The sequence below is a fragment of the Ciona intestinalis genome, chromosome 12, assembly GCF_000224145.3.
Source record: "Ciona intestinalis chromosome 12, KH, whole genome shotgun sequence".
In the NCBI taxonomy this organism is placed as follows: Eukaryota; Metazoa; Chordata; class Ascidiacea; order Phlebobranchia; family Cionidae; genus Ciona; species Ciona intestinalis.
In genome coordinates this window covers 1,769,248-1,789,331 of record NC_020177.2, presented here as the reverse complement: position 1 = coordinate 1,789,331, position 20,084 = coordinate 1,769,248, and the positions used below count along the sequence as shown (strand labels likewise).

General features: G+C 36.0%; 3 protein-coding genes across 3 annotated transcripts in view; 2 read left to right on the top strand and 1 right to left on the bottom strand.

Annotated features, from left to right (window-relative positions):
• LOC100184396 (asparagine--tRNA ligase, cytoplasmic) overlaps positions 1–5,795 on the top strand; it is an 8,093-nt gene extending 2,298 nt beyond the window's left edge. The window contains exons 5-13 of the mRNA XM_002128233.4: positions 812–890; positions 1,261–1,418; positions 2,002–2,223; positions 2,547–2,746; positions 3,466–3,601; positions 4,036–4,126; positions 4,537–4,691; positions 4,975–5,106; positions 5,404–5,795. Of these exons, the coding sequence (XP_002128269.1) occupies positions 812–890; positions 1,261–1,418; positions 2,002–2,223; positions 2,547–2,746; positions 3,466–3,601; positions 4,036–4,126; positions 4,537–4,691; positions 4,975–5,106; positions 5,404–5,535 (1,305 nt within the window). The 3' untranslated portion in view covers positions 5,536–5,795. The remainder of the gene's footprint in view (positions 1–811; positions 891–1,260; positions 1,419–2,001; positions 2,224–2,546; positions 2,747–3,465; positions 3,602–4,035; positions 4,127–4,536; positions 4,692–4,974; positions 5,107–5,403) is intronic.
• Positions 5,796–6,112: 317 nt separating this feature from the next.
• On the bottom strand, positions 6,113–11,990 carry LOC101243232 (leucine-rich repeat and immunoglobulin-like domain-containing nogo receptor-interacting protein 1). Its single transcript, XM_026836993.1, has 8 exons — positions 11,016–11,990; positions 9,600–9,809; positions 9,164–9,319; positions 8,546–8,747; positions 8,266–8,402; positions 7,674–7,842; positions 7,214–7,391; positions 6,113–7,104 (listed from the first exon to the last, which is right to left on the bottom strand). The coding sequence occupies exons 1-8, from the start codon at positions 11,321–11,323 to the stop codon at positions 6,353–6,355; spliced, it is 2,112 nt and encodes a 703-aa protein (XP_026692794.1). The 5' UTR covers positions 11,324–11,990; the 3' UTR covers positions 6,113–6,352.
• Positions 11,991–18,986: 6,996 nt separating this feature from the next.
• Positions 18,987–20,084, top strand: part of LOC108949988 — a 6,639-nt gene continuing 5,541 nt past the window's right edge. The window contains exon 1 of the mRNA XM_018814337.2: positions 18,987–19,209. Within this exon, the coding sequence (XP_018669882.2) occupies positions 19,198–19,209 (12 nt within the window). The 5' untranslated portion in view covers positions 18,987–19,197. The remainder of the gene's footprint in view (positions 19,210–20,084) is intronic.

Sequence of the window (20,084 nt, the reverse complement as noted above, 5' to 3'; positions counted from 1 at the left end):
TTAGGAAAATGCATTTTTTTAAATATTTGCACGAACCGTTCCATCATTTTAGTTATTCGCGGTGTTCTCGCAGGGTAACCAAACAATTAAAATAGAGCGCACGTTTATGTCGTCAATAAATACTGAACTAAGAAACCAAAGAGTATATTGTTGGCCGAACGTAAGAAAGTTTATTTTAATAGAAATAGGATGTATTTCCATTAAAAAAATCCGGACGTTTTTCGACGATCCGGACGGTGACATTATCATTGAAAAAGGGGTATTTTTACAATCTTGCTAGAGTCACTACCACTAAAGATTATTCCCAAAAAAGAAAGCATGAGTTTTTTTGTTGCCCATTCACTTTGGACAGACACAATTTTAAAACAAATGATGTTAGTTAGCAATAGGGTATTATTTTATTCTTTGTGGTTGAGGTCGCTGTCAAGGAACTATGATTTAAGCCAGATCTACCCCATTACCCCAACAGCCGGAGAGTTCATTTAAGTCCTTCGTACACCGCATCGCAGGCAGACGCGTATTTTTCACATCATTTTTTATCCTCATGTACTTAAGAGTTAACACACTTTTTAACTTTGTGTATGATTTTTTTGTTAATATGGCTCATAATTTGGACAATCCATTAGTAATCGCAGGGGTTGGAGCAATGTCAGTTAAATGTGTTTCCCAAGGACATATATGCCGATCAGTGTTAGTAACACGAACACCGTCCAACATCGAACTCTGGGCACTTTGGTTTCATTGCATGGGCCTAAACCACTTAGCCAGCACCATACTATATCAATATGGTAACATATATTTGTTTCCCCAGATTAAAATTGGGGCAGCAACAGCTCATCGAGGGCAAAGAGTAAAAGTTAATGGTTGGTCTCATAGAATTCGTAGACAGGGTGAGAGTAACTTAAACATATGTATTTGTGATATTTGCGAACTAGTAATATTTTCATAAAATAATAAAATACTAATGCAGTAATTTTTTAATTAAATTCATTTTGGGAAATATTGACAAAATTTAGCCCGATGTTACAGGGAACATTGGTAACAAAAACATAATGGCAAATGGGTAAAATGTTGATATTGCCCTGTAGTTTTAATGGCCAGGAAGAAGTAGAATGTTAAAAACATTCAGAATAACCAGAATCAAGCCTGGTTTTGCTTTGTTGTCATTTCATTTTTTTCACATATTTATAAATACTGGTATAAACAACTTTATTACTACAACATTTTTTCCCCTTTAAGTTTTTTGATCTTATCTTGCAGGCAAGACACTCATGTTTATTGTTCTACGTGATGGTTCAGGTTATTTACAAGCTGTTCTAAATGATCAACTATGTCAGACCTATAATGCTGTCATGCTTAGCACTGAAAGCACAGTGTGTCTATATGGGGTTATAACCCCTGTAATGGAAGGAAAATCAGTAAGTTAGGAGTTAATAATTTTTTATAATTTAAGTAAGTTAGGAGTTAATAATTTTTTATAATTTTATTAAACTTGATACTATATTTTGTGTTTGTGCCGTTGTGGTCAAATCTCAGAGCGCAGTTTGTCATTGCTTACGAATTGCGACTGTTTATAAATCTTGCAAGAAGCATTCCAACCCAAAAATTGTATATAGTTAAAGATGGTCCAATGTAATCTAAAGTTACCTACCACTAAAGTTTCAAAAAACAAAACAGTTTTAAAAAATGGTGTGAAATTAAACCAATGGAGTAAAAAAGTTGTTTCAACAGTGCATAGAATTTTCCATAAGTAAAAGTGCCATTTACAGATCACATTTGGGCATCTCTTTTAATAAACAAATTTGATTTTTGTTGGTATGCCCCTAATTACCTTAACCAAGTGCTCATTAACCCCTATGTTTATTACAATCACTTTTTTTATAAGAAAAAGTGCCTTTTAAAGTTCACTTTTGAGCATCTTTACCTATAAACAAATTTTAGATTTATATGCCAGAATACTTTCACTCAGTGTTTATTAATCCCTCTTTATTTTCATTACAGGCACCTGGGGGACATGAACTGATTTGCGATTATTGGGAACTAATTGGTCTGGCACCACCTGGTGGAATAGATACAGTCCTCAACCAGGAAGCCGATGTAGACGTTATGCTCGACAACAGACATCTAGTTATCCGGGGAGAACAAACCTCAAAAATATTACGAGTCCGATCATATCTTATGCAAGCGTTCCGTGACCACTACTTTGAGCGAGGATATTATGAGGTGATTTTGTAATATGTATATATTGTACGCACAGTAGCCCATTTAAAAAGATACTGTTTCGTTATGCAACTTCATTGAGGGAAAAATGCAGTAAAATCAAGTGCAGTGTACTTAAATGTGGAACACACTTTAATATTCACTATTTTTTTCTTGACTTGTTACCGACTAATTGGAGCAATTATCAGCTCCACCCATTTTACTTGGTTTATTTTTTTTGACAGGTTTTTGAAAACATATTTTCAACTAGACTAAAATATGAAAATACTAGTGTTTGTGAACTTTTTTTTTCATGTCAAACTTTTCCTTCTGGTTTCATATATCAGGTGACCCCTCCATGTCTCGTGCAAACACAATGTGAAGGCGGTTCAACCCTGTTTAAACTGGATTTCTTTGGAGAGCAAGCATATCTCACTCAGTCATCTCAGTTGTACCTGGAGACATGTCTTCCGTCTCTGGGAGACGTTTTCTGTCTCGCTGAATCTTATCGTGCTGAGCAAAGCAGGACAAGACGTCATCTTGCAGAGTGGGTTGATTTTAATTTGTTATGTTACTTTTATAGTTAAGTTTTAATTTAAGGAAATAAGAATTCCGTTATGCAACTAGTGTAGCTATAAATATTTGTCGCCAAACACTTGTGTGCATATGCCTGCTGTTAATTTCTGTTTATTAAGTATATATATGCGTTATTTGTGTTTGTTTGTAGACTTACAAACACAACTATTTTTGCTTAATGTTGTCACAATCTAAATTTACTATTTTTCCAGCCATTCTTTAGAGCTCTGCTCTCTTGTTTTGTTTCAGCTAATTGTTTGTTTTCCCATAAAAACCTTATTATTTACAACATACGGGTAGCCTTATGTTATTTAAACAACAATGCGTAGGTTTCCTGTTATTGGTTCAGTAATTATGTAGCAGGCAGGACACAAAATACATGCTACACCTAGTAAAATATACCCTTGTATAGATTACAGGATAATTACGCGGCTATTCATTACAACTAACATCTCTTTGTAAGATTGAAAACTTATTCAGATTTTAAAATAGAAGAATGTAACTATATCACATTTTATCATTTATTTAAAACGCTAGGAACTGTACAAGTTTTAAGATTCAACCAGTTTTTTGTAAAGTATTTTTCAGTTTCATTGAAATAATATCGTTTGCAATAATTTACCATTACAAGTAGCTTCCTAGCCAGGTAACCGAAGTTAAAAAAAGTAATATGAGTTTATTTCTTCCCAGATACACCCATGTTGAAGCTGAATGTGCGTTTATAACGTTTAACGATTTACTCGACCGTTTGGAAGATTTAATTTGTGATGTTGTTGATAAATTGTTAAAGTCACCGGCTGGAGAATTAATTAAAGACCTTAATCCTGTAAGTTTTTGTATGATCGTAATTTGTATTGTGTTATTTAGTCCTAAAATCATGTTTCTAAGATTTGTTGTGATTTTTTGTTTTACAACAGTGTTTCTTAATATGTTATGTGTTGACCCAAATTAAGCATATTAGTGAATCTAGGTGGACTCTATTTCTAAAACTAAATTTTAAAAAGTAGTTAAAACTCTTACTGAACCACTGTAGTAGGTGACTTTTATATTGTGGCCCAGGAAATAAGGCATACCGCTTTAAAGTTTAAAGAATTCTGATTTGGATTTTTTTGTTGTAAGATGTGTTAAATGCTAAACATTTGCTAAAGAGATCATTTAAAAATTTTGGTTTAAAAAATATTTTTTGTTTTATTGCTCTTTATTTATAATTTAGAAAAGCTTCACATAGTAATTAACAAAACATGTTCTTGATTATTGTAGGGGTTCGTTGCACCTAAACGTCCATTCCGTAGAATGGATTATGCTGAAGCAATTGTTTATTTGAAGGAGCATGATATTAAAAAAGAAGACGGTATGTTGTGGTTGTGGTTGCCATCTTTGACTTCTGTCCTGCTTTCATGTGACTACAAAAATCAAATGTGCTCAGTGTTTCCAAACTTTAAAAACCTGTAGATGCCTTTAAACTAAAGGTTATGGGTTCAAGACTGGTTGCTGGTACCATTGTGGGCGTATGTGTTCTTGGGCATGACAGTTAATGGCAATTGCTCCAACCCAGGGTTGTCCAAATTGTCAGCCATACATAAAACAAAGATTAAATAAAAAATATTTGCCCAAAATGTTAAATACATCGTACCTTGAAACTGTGCAAGAGGTGTACGAAACAGAACACCTGCCTTATACTGACTGTTGTTGCTCCCATACCCCAGGGTAAATAAGCTTTATTCTTTCGTTCATTTAAATTCCACTTAAATTTTGCTTTAGGGAGTTACTATGAGTTCGGTGAAGACATTCCCGAAATGCCCGAAAGAAAAATGACAGATCAAATCAATGAACCAATTCTTCTCTGCCGGTTTCCTTATAAAATAAAGTCCTTCTACATGCAGAAATGCAAAGACAACCTAGAACTTACAGAGTCTGTAAGTTTTTAATTAAACTTAGACTGGCAATATCTATGTGTGACACTGACAACATCATCTTTTATTATGTTTCAATATTTAATCATTTTTTATTAATATCAACCTGGTCAATATTTAAACGGAAAATCAAAAGATATTAAAAGTTCCTAACATGTAACCAATAGCCCGCAAACCCTTAGCGTATTTGAATGCACTGTATTGAAGACTTTCGTTTTAAGATTTTGAATTATCAGTACTGTAATGACCTTATTTTTCTTTTGTTCAATTTGTTGTAATTAAACAGGTTGACTTGCTCATGCCAAACGTTGGTGAAATTGTTGGTGGGTCTATGAGGATGGACAACCACGAGGAACTTCTGGAAGGTTACAAAAGTGAAGGTGTTGATCCATCCAAGTATTATTGGTACACAGATCAGGTATGTGAAGATCAATTCAGCAGTATATCACGTGCCACAGTAGTAAGAGTAATCAGAGGATACTAGGTTCAAAGCTTGATGCCTATGTTATTATAGGCATGTGCTATTGTCATAACAGCTAGCGATAACATACAATTAAAGTAGGGTGGGGAAAGGAAGCACAAATTGTCATTCTATTTTCTCGTCCCATTTGGTAGTATAACAGAATATTCGAATAATATAAAACTGTATTCTCAGGATTTCCACAATCCGTTGTTAATTGTTTAAAACAATTCGCCATAATCTCTTTTCTTTCAGCGCAAATTTGGAACTTGTGAGCACGGAGGTTATGGACTTGGATTGGAGCGTTTACTGACCTGGCTTACAGATCGTTACCATATCCGAGATGTTTGTCTCTATCCACGATTCCTTGAACGTTGTTGCCCTTGAAAGTTTTTTAACGCACTAACGTGTAAATTTATTTCTCAGCTTAGTAAATTTTAATGAGATTCGTGTTGTTCTTGTTCTCTTTGGAAATCTAAACTAATTCATCTCATAACATTTAATAGCAAACAGTTGTTTTATAAAAAGAAAATCGTTGAAAAGCTACTTCGTGTTTGCGGTTACTTTTCTGGTGGTAGATTTGCATGCAGTAAAATGAACAGATTAAAACATGTATTGTGGTGAAAATAAAAAAACCCTAACTCCAATTTGTGCTTGTTTAAATAGGATTGATTTGAATGTAACTTAATCCTCGTGTGGCCGGAAAACGACAGTCGTTATAACACGAATGTCCAGCTTATGGGTTACCAAGTATGTTACTTTGGGGGTAATTTTTTTATTTCTATGTGTGTCGGTTAGTTTGGACAACCCATTACCTCTGGTTACATTCAGGCGCGCTTACCACTTTGGCACGGATAGGTGTTAATCACGGCATAAGTTTGTGTTTTTTTCGTTAATTCAGTACCCAGCGCGCCATGTGCGAATAAATATGCATAGAAAAACAACGATGTTATAGATTTTTAACGGGTCGATAAACTTATCTTCAAGCAGCCGATTCGTGATTTTTGTCTAGAGTCTAGCTAGACCGTAATGAAAACAAGGTAGGTCCAGCTTTTTTCCATTGTTCGTATACTCTCATTATATTCTAGCACTTTCATTTGAAACGTGATAAGGATTGAGATGATTATCTTCTAATCCCCTATTTTCGCGTTTTGGTCAGGCCACCAATTTCAACCCGCTGGTACGTTTTATTGAAATGGATGCCCTAAGACATTCCCCTGACGACAGAACCGGTGTTGCTTGCTGCAGGTTTAGTTGGCGTCGTGCCATTACCAAAAGATCCGTATCCAGAGCTAATAGAATTCCGGAAATCCACTTTGCGGTCACCTATCATAGTGGCATGCCTTGGTTTCTCAGGCAATATTGATGGTGCTGTTCGGTAGTTGCTCATTGTCGGTAAATTTCTCGGACATCCATAACCTGAATTTTGATTCAGGACAGGACCAATAGCTCCAGTACCGTTTGAAGCTGCTAAAGGTGACTGCGGTCTCGTCTGCTCGGAGTTGTATTTACGTTTTTGGCTTGTGTTCGCCTCTCTTAACTTTTTCTTCAGCTGCTTAAATTTTTTTTCGTTGCTGTAACCCCACACACCCAGCAAGAAGCTAAGAAGTAAACCAATTGCTGACATTGCGCTTAACGCGCCAATCAATACAGTCATGATTACTGGTGACTGAGACGGGCAGGCTGAAACATTCGATTGTTTGGTGACGATTTCGTTTCGTAACGCTGTTATGTTGCCACTCATTGTAAACTGTGTCGGCTTTTCAATAATTCTTCCATCAATAACTCGAACTTGAAGCTTTAAAGTCTTTTGATCGACACCAACTCCGTTAGCTGCTACACACTTGTAAACACCAGCATCAGCTATAGTTACGTCACGGATGAAGAGGTGTTTTCCAATGAGATTGTGACGTAATATTCGAGGGGTGGACGTGAACGCAGAAGAAATTACGAGCCCTGAAAATGTAGAATATAATAGGTATTACACAAGTACAATTGTAATATATATAATTAGCATGCAGTATGACCGGGTATAGGACATGAGAGACGTCGCTTTACTTTGTACCTGAAGGTGCATACCACGTAACTGTTGGAAGGGGAGTCCCCGTAGCGTAACATGGCAGATCGACTGTGCCACCAACGTCCACCTGGGTGTAATTGGGCGAAGGGAAATCTTTTATAGTGCAGATGTAACAACGTTCGTAGCGTGTTAGACGCGCCACCACCTCTGTTAAGTTTGATCCCTACAGACCAATATGGAATGTGTTTAGTCCAGAACAGCAAACGCAAAAAAAGATAACTTTTACCCAACGGTATATCTCTGTTTTATGGTTCTAGCCTTTATTCTACCGAGCTATTTCGTCCCGATGACTTTCACTCCCGGCTGACATAGCCTATATAGCCGGTTACGATGTATTATATGCCCACTATTTAATTTGAATGGTAAAACTTAAATCGATGCTCTGTAAAACCTATATTTTATATTTTTACTCCAAATAGAAGGACAGTTATTGAATTAGCGTTACTTGATAAATCGGCGGGGAAGTACATGTCACTCCGTTATTTTCGATCGTGATAGATGACGTCACGATCCATAGTATCCCGCAATCACAGCTCCACAAATTGTTTGTAATTGTAAGTTTACGCATAGATGAAATGTCATCTGGAAAAGCGCCTCTGTCGATGGTTGTCATCCTGCATGCGGTTAAATAATAATTTAATTTATAAGTCCGGTGTTACTTCACGCAACAGGTAATGCCATGCAGTACTGTGGGGGTAAAAAGGGATGCTGTTAGCACTTAAATCCTATATTTCCTAGTCGTGTTTCAAACAAGTAATAATAATAACGTTCTTTTAAAGTCGTGAAGTTACAAATATTTTCTTCGGTAGATATATTTTTTTACCACAAAATGGTTTAAAAAAACAGAACGAAAATATGACCCATCTTACCCCAACCTATTCACCAAATATTTAATGTGTGGTTTTTATTTAGTCTTCAGGGTGCTGTGGGTTGGAATGGAAGTGGAAACTTTATAATCTTTTTTATTACGTTACTTCCGGCTGTTAGGTTCACTTTTATATGGTCTTATGACGCATGAATATACACCGCGGTTTTACCTGTTATTTGCCACATTGAGATGCTTGAGTTTTACCATTCGAGTAAAAGCTCCAGCCTGTACTTCGTTTAGGGCAGTGCTTACCAAGAAGAGTTCCTCCAAGTTTAAGAGTGCTGATAAGTCATTGGATTTTATAATCTGCACAAAAAAATCATTTGCCAATCTTTTACGTATATACAGGTTTGACAAAATACTTTATAATTTGCACGCAAAAACATTCGCTATTCTTTTAAGTACAGGTTGACAAAATAAATATGGTGCTGCTCAGAAAAAACACTCACCCCTATTGGATTGTTGGAAATGTCGAGTTGTTTAAGTTGTTTTAGATTTTCAAATGAAACTGCTGAAATCACCGGTAGGTTACAAGTTCGAAGCGTAAGGTGACGTAGTTTTGATAAATTCCGTAGACAATTCGACCCCCAGCCGAGTTCGGAAATGTTTGGAACATCCGAAATGGTAAGTGACGTCAGACGTGAGTTTTCGCTGAGAAAATTAAAAATTCCATTTAAATTGCACTAGTTGGGTTAGATGCCGTCTTATAGATTTGATGCTGGTTACAGTAATATATTTTGCTAATAAAGAGTTTGCTTATGCAACTAACTAATGCGAAAAAAATGGTATACATTTATTATAATTCCTTACTCAAAATAAAAGATTTCATTTTCAACTGATCTGAGATTTTGTTAATATAATGGTCGACTATAGTCACTCATAACTGGCTAACACATTAACGGCTTTAATTTATTTAATCAAGATACATATATAACTTTAATTGAGCGTTTCCGACAGGCCCCGATATGTTGATACAGTAAAAGACGTTTAACTTCAGCGGTCGAAGTGTATTTTGATCAGCTATTATATCTTCTAGTAGCCCATGCTAAGTCAGTATATAATCTTACCTAAACGCAGCATCGGGTATTCCAGTAATTGCTGGAAAATTGCGAAGTTCTAGTCGACGCAGATTAACTAAACTGCTCAATGGTTTGCTGGGAAACTCTGTCACTTGAAACCCGGACATTGTGAGATATTGAAGATTTACAAGACCTTCAAATGATCTATATATAAAGTAGAGTTAATTATCAATATCGCCTGTTACCTACCCCCATGTGGCGTACGTGGGACTTATAATTAGTATAGTGATAGTGCGTCAGGCTAGCGCGTCGGCAAGATTGTTCATTTTGTATATAAAGCTTTTTACGTCCAATGCGGATATTCCACCACCCTATCATAGTATACTGAAGTCATTTCAGTATACCATGACCCTATATTGTATAACACGTGTGTCCTATATATTCACCACATCGATATTTAACTGCCCCAAACACAAACTATTACCTTGCACCAAGGAAAACAACTGGGTTCTCGGTAAGATCCAAGCTCTCAAGATTAGATGCAGCGTTGAATGTTCCGTCCAAAATTATAATTATTTTGTTGCCAGAAAGATTTATATTTCTTAAACTTGGGAGGGATCCAGAAAAGACATTATTTTCCAAAACACGAATTTTGTTTCTGCTTATATCGACATCTTCTAACATTCTTAGATTACTGCAAAACAGAGAAAAGACACAGTTTAATTATAACGTATGACCACTTATTTATACTTGCTTTGGTTTCATTACCAGGTACAGCACTAACTTATGTAAGTAACATGTAACGTTAAGGTTTTTCTTAAATAAAATATTTAAAACAATTTTTATTCTTTATATAAGGTCTTTATATTATTGCGTCCTCACTCATTATATCAGATATCATATATAAAACACCGTAGAAATGCCTTCTAGAAATTTAAATCCGTGGCGTAACACAGTTTTGGCGCGCCTGCCTTTTCCAGAGGTAATGGGTTCAAAGCTCTTTGCAGCTATACCAATGTGTGCGTATATGTCTTTGGGCAAGGCACTTAACGCAATTGCTCGTTTTAATTATCAGCCAGCACAACAAAAAATGAAACAAAAAATAATCACACACAAAGTAACATACTTGGTAACATGTAAGCTGGGACAAGGTGTATGAAACAGAACACTCCTGTTTAACGACCACGCGAGAATATAGCAAGTTATACATTCATATATTTCCAAATAATACTTTCGTCGTCTTATAGACCCGAATGGAACATCTTAAGGTCAGTACGTAAAACTATTTTTATGTCAAATAAGTGACAGCTTTGCAGCATGTTTATGTTTTGAGGTAAACATTAAGCAGATTACATAAAGTTCTTCATTTTGCAAAATTTTAGAAAGTACTAATACATAAACATTTTATAAGTATATTCTGGTCTTGGTTTTTCTGTTTTGCATTTAATAGCGATCACATGTAGTCGTGACCTTGCAAAGCACTCGCTATAAATTATATAGGAGAGGCTGGATTTCGAAAGGCTGATAAGGCTTTGATTTTTTGCATAAACTCTGCGCCAACTGTCAATACCTTCTTTTAAGTACCATTGTGTGTTGCCCGTGTTCCGGCTACCCTAATTAAGCATTCAATAATTAATGATCACCGAACGCAGCTTCGTGTGTATATAATCGTTTGCGCCAATAGATGTACCAAAACAATTTTTGTTTTTGTGTATTTAACTGTCAGAACCAAAGAGTTAAAATTCATATCCTTTACGGCGACATTGATATAGACTATAGAGTTTCTTATTCGATACAAATCCCTTAAAAATATATTCCTTAGCTTACAATATATACGATACATCGAGAATTTTCCCGACACTGAGCTTGAGCAATGAGCGTCAAATAAATGATTTATTACCTGAACGTGTCGGGTTCGATTTTATCAATTCGGTTGTGCGAAATGTCAAATCCGACCAGTTTCCTGAGGCCTACGATATGTTCGGCGCGGAGGGTGGTTTCGTCCAACACCCAGTTTTTTCTCAGAACAATATATCGTGTCTCGGCCGCCAAGCTTAGCATGACCTCGTCAAGCGTATTTTCCAGTCCGGAGCAGCGGATTTCTAAACGGTTAATGTCACATGAACACTGGTCACTTGTTCCAATAAAGCAAGCTGTTACAACAGGAGCTATGCTCGTCACAACCACAAACCCGATCCAGTTCAGCATTCTCTGTAGTACTCCTTGACCTATAAGACAAAATCAATGAAACAGTCGCCTTTAACGACTGCAACGCCCTGTTTTATGAACTACAAGCGCCTAGTTTTTTTACTCAAATGTTTCCCAGTCTTCATTTTATTATATGCCTTGTCGCAATTTCGGAAAACCGCTATTGGCGTTAATCTCCTCTCCAATAACACCTAATACCTATTCGCATTGACGCCCGTCTGGAGTAATGGTGTCGCATACATTATTTACAAGCAAGAAAAACTTAGGAAAGGCGAAGTGATATCAAAAGGTTACACTGGCAGCTCCAGTATTATGCTGTAACACTTTCTGTTTACCTGACGTCTCATCATTTGTATATAAACCTGCGGTTTACAACCTTACTACTAAGCACACATAGTGGGATTTAGCTAATCATATTTATTGGTTAGCTTGACTATTCGTTAGACGCAAATTAAATTTTAATTTCCGATTTCGATTTCCCATTGGAGCGATTCCACAAATTATTAAGCGCCGAAATTACTAGTCTGTTCTATACCTGTTAAGGAACATGGTATAGTATATTATACTTTTATTCCGTGTTTTATGTATTGTAATATCAAATACGATACATTCACCCCGAAAGCATATATCTAATACATTTATAAGGCCTACAGGTAAGCATATAGTTCTTTATACGCCTGGTTGGCGCGTTATCCAGTAAAAACTAACTTGCTCAGCACTTACACGAGATGACAAAACGTTCTTTAGCGAAGTTTCAGTTTGTCCGAGAACGGACAGGTTACATCTAAAAGAAAATGCGTGGTCTAAACTCTAAGTGCTCTTGTCTTTGCATTCAATATTTATGTTAATCCCCGACTTTTCGATGTTGTTTTCTTAAAACTATTCCTCAATTCCTATTGTATCCTATTCTCGCTTACGCGACTAAAAGGATTGCCCATAATTTCCATGAAACAACATATACTGACTCGTGGGATTACTATATATGCTGATTGAAACGGAACTGCGAACCGAAGTTGTTATCCTACATGCCAACGAAAATCTGCATCTGATCTTTAGCGGATTCATTCAACGTGCTCCATCCATAGAATTAATAATGGAAGCCCAATGACGTCAAAGCCGTAAGACCTTTTTGGGGATTACCCGCTTAAGAGTTTTGTTTTCCTTTTTTCCATTACATGACTCAAACGTGTAATTACGCATTTCTAGAGGCAGTAGGTAGTCGAAAATTTCTACGAAGCAAAAATATTATGTTAAAATTGACAATATTATTTTGCAAGGCTAAATTGTACTTTTTTTTCTGAAATGTTTACAATTGCAACCTATTAATCAATAAAGAAATGCGACAACTATTAAACAGGGTTGAGTAAAGTGGAAAAAATTGAATCTTTTTTACGCGTACCCATTTGACAAATGCCACAGCATTATTATTTGACAATATTTTCACGGTCCAACAAAGTGCGCGGCGAAGATGGTTGCTTATTTGTTGGCACGTAAAACTTGATTCCAGTGAATAATACGTTCCCGATGCATACACGGGTATCCCGTCAACCTAGCTTCCCAGCGTAGTTTGGTTGGTCGAAATAAATTCTCTGTTTTATTCAGAATTTAAAATGGTTCGTTAAAACGCTGGTGTATTACAGAGCACTTTGGGGTAAGATAGGACATCTTTATCACATATACTATTTAGCTGTCCGTATCGTGTTTTAAACAATTACCAACGGTTCACGGGAGTCATGAATTTACACTTCCATAATTCTTTGAAAGCCCTTTGTTTAGTACCAAATGGGACGAGAACATTAAACTTAAAAGTGTCCCATATTCCCCTCCCGCTTATATTGTTGCTTCGTTTGTATTATTCTGCCTGGCAGTAACGATTTTGAATGGGTAGATATAGTTTGATACCGTATGAGGAGATATGTAGAGAGCGGTCGCAATGTTACCGCGCTACTATATGGATTCGTTTGCAGACAAACGAACTCCTTGACATTATAAGTTAATCCGGGAACCATCATTTGCAATGTTTAATTATAGGCTTAATGGAAAGGGGAAAGAACTTAGACGAATGAATGTAGAATTGATTATATTTGTATTTGTTTATATCTCATAATTATGATATAATGTCAATTTAATATTTTTACAAACCTAATCGTCGCGTCCTCTATTTCTACAGTCTCAAAACTACTGGAAGAATTAATATATGCGAGAGTATGTTCATTTTTAATTCAATGCAAAACTTTTTTCCATAAGTATTGAGGGGGCGGCTTATATTGAAGTTGTAGTTCGCGAGTTCACGTTCCGCAGCCTCGCGACGACGCTGTTCCATCCTGCCCCAACGCACACGCTATCCGAATCCACAACGCATTGCACATCGATGTATGACATTGTACGGCATATCCCAGTTTATTGTATACGGAGAACGATCGGCATCTAGCTTAGAGACAAAGTGAGACAGCAGGGTATTAAAATTAAGGCCCGTATCCTGCCTAGTAGTTTATATAACGAAAAACACGTGTCACAAAACAATAAAACGCGTCATTGGCATGTGGCAATTGCCTCGCCTGGCATACACACAACTGGGTAATTGTTTTATTATCACGATTACAATGACGGGAAAGTAGATGTTACGTAAGCAGCAAAACTGCCTTCAATTCCCGTATAGTTTTCGCTATACATTTATATTAATCTTTATACGATAGATTTAGCTATCTTCATATCATTAAATCTGTGCCAGAGCACAGTCAACCGCTACAGTATAAGTTAGGTTAGCAAAAAAGTCATTTCACGTGTTGTTCTATTCTTCACCCTAAAGTCATATATTTAATTGCACAAATTTTATTTGTATTAAATAAACACATCTAACAGACACATTTTACTTGGCAAGGCGATGGCATATTTTGTGTGGTTTTCTTGGTATTTAAAGTGTTAATGTCTTTTTTTGATGTTTTTTCTTTATATAAAAAGTATATGTATAGCAATTTAACAGTTACGTATATATGTACCTACAGTTATTTATGTATTTAGATGAACAGTTGCGTATGAAATTTTAGCCCACAAAGTTGAGGCTATATAGACGTTGCTACCATTGTGAGCTTATGTGTCTTAAAATAAAATATTGAACGCCAAATTGCTTTAACAGAGTGGTCTAACATAGATTTTGTAAATTACAACCATACACAGATTCATTGTAAAAATCTTAACCCACAGATTTACAAAAGGAGATAACTTGATAGTCGACACGAGAGGTGTATATAATTGTAGTCTTATACTCTATTTTGAACCAAGCATTTTCTTTTCTAAACCCTACTGCATATGATCGCCCAATTAGCCAGTAATTAACGATTACTCTTCCGATTGTTTATGGCGCTAATTGTGTTTCCATCCCAGCTTATAACCGGTTTTATCAGAAGAGTTTTTTTTGACTGGCGTTGTTTTCAGCATATTTTTTAGTGAAGCTACCGAGTGTGCACAGTTTGTGATGAACCAGTGGTAGAAGTTGACCATGCCTGAAAATCGTTGCAGTTGTTTCTTAGATGATGGACTTGATGGAAATGTGTGATTGCCTCCATCTTTTCCTGTACAGGACGAATACCATCTTATTTTAACAAGTATCCGAGAAATGTAAGTTAGGTTTTTCAAATACACACCTGTAATGATTCCATTACAATGTAATCCACAATACGGGTGAACAGCTATTGTCGTTCACTGGGTTCAAACAATAACTCAAATACCGAGTATCTTGCCCATAAAATGGTATAGCAGCGACGAACCTTGAACATGCGAATTCTGGAGGCAGTCACGCTAACCACTATCATATATGGCAGAGTACTTTGATTTATTTTGTTTTTTAGGTGAAGTACAAAATGTTTACTATATTTGCGCTAGTTATTCTTAAATCTGTGGCAACTCTCGGCTTTCAGCCGCTCGAGGATTCAATAACAACAGCAAGATTTAGCTCTTTGGAGATATATCTTTACCAAAAGGTTCTAGACACTGGTTCTACTATTGCCATTCGTACGGAATTAAATTGTGGGGAAAATATGCGGGTTCGGATTTCGGGCAGCGAATGCTTTGGAAAGTAAGTTGAAGTTCCTACTTCTAAATATACAACTAATTTCAAAGGTTACTTATTATGAATATTCTATTCCATACACCTCGTGCTTGCTTACATGTGACCAGCACGTATGTAACTTTGTTTTTTTTTTGTATTAAAACCATACAGCTTTAAAAAAGAATCTCGTAAAAAGCCGCTACAGTAAAAAAAGACTGCATGTTTCGACAATGCATGAGTTTACCGTAAGAAATAAGACAACTGAATTTTGACCGTTTTTAGTTTCTAAACTACCAAATAAAAATCAAATTTTATTTTGGATTTATTATAATGCTTTGTCTTTGTGAATATATTAAAATATTATGTTTTAATTTTCCGATTGAACCTAGCTACGTTACCAGATTATGCTGAGTCAGCATATTATGTCACTATACATGTTTAATCAAAAATTAAGCATAATAAATGTTTTACAATTTTTTAAATATTCTTGAAGGCACTCATAATCCAACAGAATATGCAACTAATCTAATTGGGAGGTATGAGATTTTCGAATCCTCGTTTTATCTACATGACTTTAGCCCTATAAATAAGTTTTCTTTTCACAAGAGGTCTCGTGATGTGTATATATCAATGCTTTGGTCATGCTAAGTTTATAATGAAACTTATTGAGCACGGTGGTGGTCATATAGATCCTTTTTCGTCGAACAGTTGTTCTTGGCTTTGTTGTTGTTGTTGTTGCTGATAGGGTGATTTTTTCCGCTCTTATCCTATTTCTCAATTCTAGCATTTTTCTTGAATATCTTGATTGAAATCAAATCGTATATATATTTATAATTTTTAGACTAAATTTTCAGATTTAAAACCGCACAATTAGCGTGTGTGCACCGAAGCGTAGACGAGTGCTTTTTTTATCGTTATCTTCGGTATAAACACCGTGTCCCTCGTTTCTTCGCTCTTTAAGTTTACTGCTCGCAATAAATCATTATGCAGCCGCCACAGTATGAATAATATTAACTTCTAACATTACCTATAATACTGCGTGATTATGGTTTATCCAAATTCACAAAAACAAACGTCTTTAAGCGACGACAAGGTAAACTATAGTGTAAGTTTACATGTCAACACATGGTACAGGAGTTACACGAATAAATACATTCTATCTACTGCTCCACAGTCACCAATAGCGACTGAAACCCGCTTTGTTGGTTACTTTTAATTTGTTTTTGATCGATCTCACGACCATTGTAGTAATAGGGTTAATTAATACTATGCTAATTAGTTTATACCGTGCTCATGCATTAGATCTGTGATCTCTTGTTTGTGAAAATAATTTATGCACAATCGGTTTATCGGCTGTTTATTGAGCACTACACTGTTTCGAGCCTTTAAAACTAATGTAAAGTATAATCTTAATTCGTTTTCTAATATATATATGTAAGAGTGTAAGGTATTGCGCCATGAACCTATATAGATTTTACAGGACAGAGTCGTCCAATTACTTTATCGTAGCCCTGTACTGTTATACGCGGTATCTCGTAAGCAGGTACGGCTGTATAAAAACAACAGAACAACCGTGTGTCATAACGATGCTAGCTGCTGCCATTTCCTTGTCATGCAAGAATAAAAAGGGTATATTTATTCATTTATTTTCTTAATTGTTGTGCATGTACAACGAAAATAAATTTCTGTGGTTTGTATGACATACGGCTAAATGTACATTTATAGTTTCAGTTATTTGAATTTAATTTAAAGAAAACTTTAGGGTGGGAGTTGGCAATTTTGATATTGGGGGCACCCACTGAAGTATGTCCTTTCTGTTATTTCCAGCAAGTAAAACTAGGCATTTAATGTCCTTATGGTTTTTGTAGAGTTCCATTATTGGAGAAACAGGTGTATTTGAGTCACAGTTCTGTATTCTGTACTGTAGCAATGTTAAAACGTAAAAGTTTATTAGTAATGAACAACTATATCAGCTACCATCTGGTTTTCAAACTTTGTGTTAGCGGCACACCTATGTGTTGTTTAAATTCGTTTGCCGTTGTTGCGGGTGCAGTACAATTGTTCAAGTTCGCACCTATCCAACTGTAACGGTTAATTGTACGACTATTGTTCGTCTGATCTCCCCTTGGTGCACAAGTTGCATAACTTGCTACCATCTCAACCGTAACAACTTTACGTCGACAACTTAGTTTATTCTATACAAGCATCGACGAACGATCACGCTACAGAAAGCAGTGAGGACAGTCAGGTATTTTGCAGCTTTTGTATACGAGTTCCATGGGTACGATTGGAAAATCTCACACTGGGGGCCATTTGTTACTTAAACACAGCTAAATAACCAAGTGTCTTCCTTATACGCATAATACGTGTAAACTAAATATTAAATGAAATATTCATACTGAATATAAGACTGCTAAAACCCCGAGAATCCGATAAGTCGTCTAATAACTTTTAAAACTGTCTGTAACCCGTGTATAGGCCTGTTATAGAGGTATAATGCCATAAAAAGCGAAAAGTATATTAATGCCACAGAAATTGGAAATCGTATGCGATAAACGTTTTTGAGTAAACATAGCGCCCTCTATAACAGGCCTGGACACCGTCGGCGCTTCTCTTGAAACTGGAGGCGGATGGTTTTGTAGCGCTTGTACGAATTGTAGACAGTTTTGATGAGTTATATGACGAATTATCGCAATATCCCCGCAAGCAAAAAAACGTATTAAATACGTTTTTTTCTGGTTGGCAGAAGGTTCTAAAAACATTTGAAAAGTCGTTGTATGTACGGTCATGTGTCAACTGCAGAAAACGTACTTAATACGAAGAAAACACCAAGGTGATCCTATTTTTATAACGTTTGCACATCTTTTTTTGGTTACAAGGCGGTGGTATTTATTTACGTCGGTTTAAGGTTACAAAGACGTTATAACGTCGAGGTTGCAACTACTGAAACAAAAGAAAAGTTGTAATTGCCGTGATTTTACTTTTTGGCTCACAAACTTAACACGTATACCTGGCAACGAAACTTAAGGTATTATATGTTTGTAAAATATCGAAGGGACATTGAGGAAAACAATACTGGGTTACTATAATAAGCTACTTTTTTGCGTTCCGGGTCTTTATGAAATCGGAAAACGCGAACACCTCATCTGCTAGTACTTAGCAGCTTGGAGCTGCATGTCCACACATGGATTATAAATGTAGTATATTCTTTCTGTAGATTCGTAGGTATGATCATAAAACTATTATGTAAACTAAGCTGATTGCTGCTAGTATTAATCGCCAACGTAAAGTACCCTGTTAAACCACACTGTACGCTGAAAACCTGTGTTTTCTAGCTTTGTATCGCCGACAAGAAACAAATAAACACACGCCGACCATGCATTTGTATGGGCGATTCTCGCGCCTCTATGGGATCCGTAACACAAGCGCCGTTTCCTGACGTGACGTTGATGAAATCTTGTTAGTGCGTCAACTCACGATATGCTTAGAAATTACACACTTGTAGTCCACAAGACTGGTGAACAACTATTTGAAAATGTAAATTCTGGAGGCAGTCACGCTAACCACTGTCATATATGGCAGAGTATACTTTGATTTATTTTGTTTTTTAGGTAAAGTACAAAATGATCATTATATTTGCGCAAGTTATTCTGAAATCTGTGGCAACTCTCGGCTTTTAGCCGCTCGAGGATTCAATAACAACAGCAAGATTTAGCTCTTTGGAGATATATCTTTACCAAAAGGTTCTGGACACTGGTTCTACCATTGCCATTCGTACGGAATTAAATTGTGGAGAAAATATGCGGGTTCGGATTTTTGGCAGCGAATGCTTTGGAAAGTAAGTTAAAGTTTTCATTTCTAAATGTACAACCAATTTCGAAGGGTATTTATTATGAATATTCTGTTCCATACACCTCGTGCTTGCTTACAAGTGACCAGCACGTATGTAACTTTGTTATTTGTATTATTATTTCATGACTGGCAAATTATACATATAATCTACCGTATTGGAGTAATTGGGGAAACACGGACTAAAACTAAAAATGTGTGTATTAATACAAAAATACCTAAAGGTACCATCAAAGTTTGCCAAGACGATACAGCTTTTAAAAAAATCGCGCAAAAAGACGCTAGAGTAAAAAAAAGAAGCTGTGTGTTTCGACAATGCATTTTAGGCAATGCAAGTTCGCACCTATCCAACTGTTACGTTGTGGGTATGAGGGCTTTGAGCCCACATACGCTTATTTACTTTTATGTTGTGTGTGCTTTTAGGTTTGCATTATTTCAGTCTTTGTTGTGTGCGATGTTTAATTTTTCGATTGCATTGTCTATTTTTATTGGTTTTCCTTATCACTGTTTCACTTTTGTTCACTGTTGTCACACTTGGTTTCTTTGATTTTTCCCACGTTTTAAGTCTCGGCGTTTCTGTGCCGTTGGGCTGATTGAAGTGATTTGCGCGTTTTCTATTTCTCGTTTCGATTCGCTTGTTGGGTTAGTTCTCGTTGTATCGTGTTGTTGAAAGGTTGTGTAATTGTCTTAAATATTGTGCGAAGTGTCATTTGAGTCGTTTTGCAAAATACGGTTGTTGTTAGTAGTTACATTGTACCTGTGTACGCTAACTTGTTTATCGGTCATTGCCACTTTTATATTTTAGAACTTCTGTTTTTATGTTTGCTTTTATTAAAACGATATACGATTTACACAGTTGTTTCA

Excerpts from the sequence above, each read along its gene's own strand:
- LOC101243232 (XM_026836993.1), bottom strand. The coding sequence starts at position 11,323 with ATGCTGAACTGGATCGGGTTTGTGGTTGTGACGAGCATAGCTCCTGTT. Across the intron at positions 9,810-11,015 it reads ATCGAACCCGACACGTTCAG|TAATCTAAGAATGTTAGAAG; the intron begins GTAATAAATCAT and ends TCTGTTTTGCAG. Across the intron at positions 7,843-8,265 it reads CTCAATGTGGCAAATAACAG|GATGACAACCATCGACAGAG; the intron begins GTAAAACCGCGG and ends AACCGCATGCAG.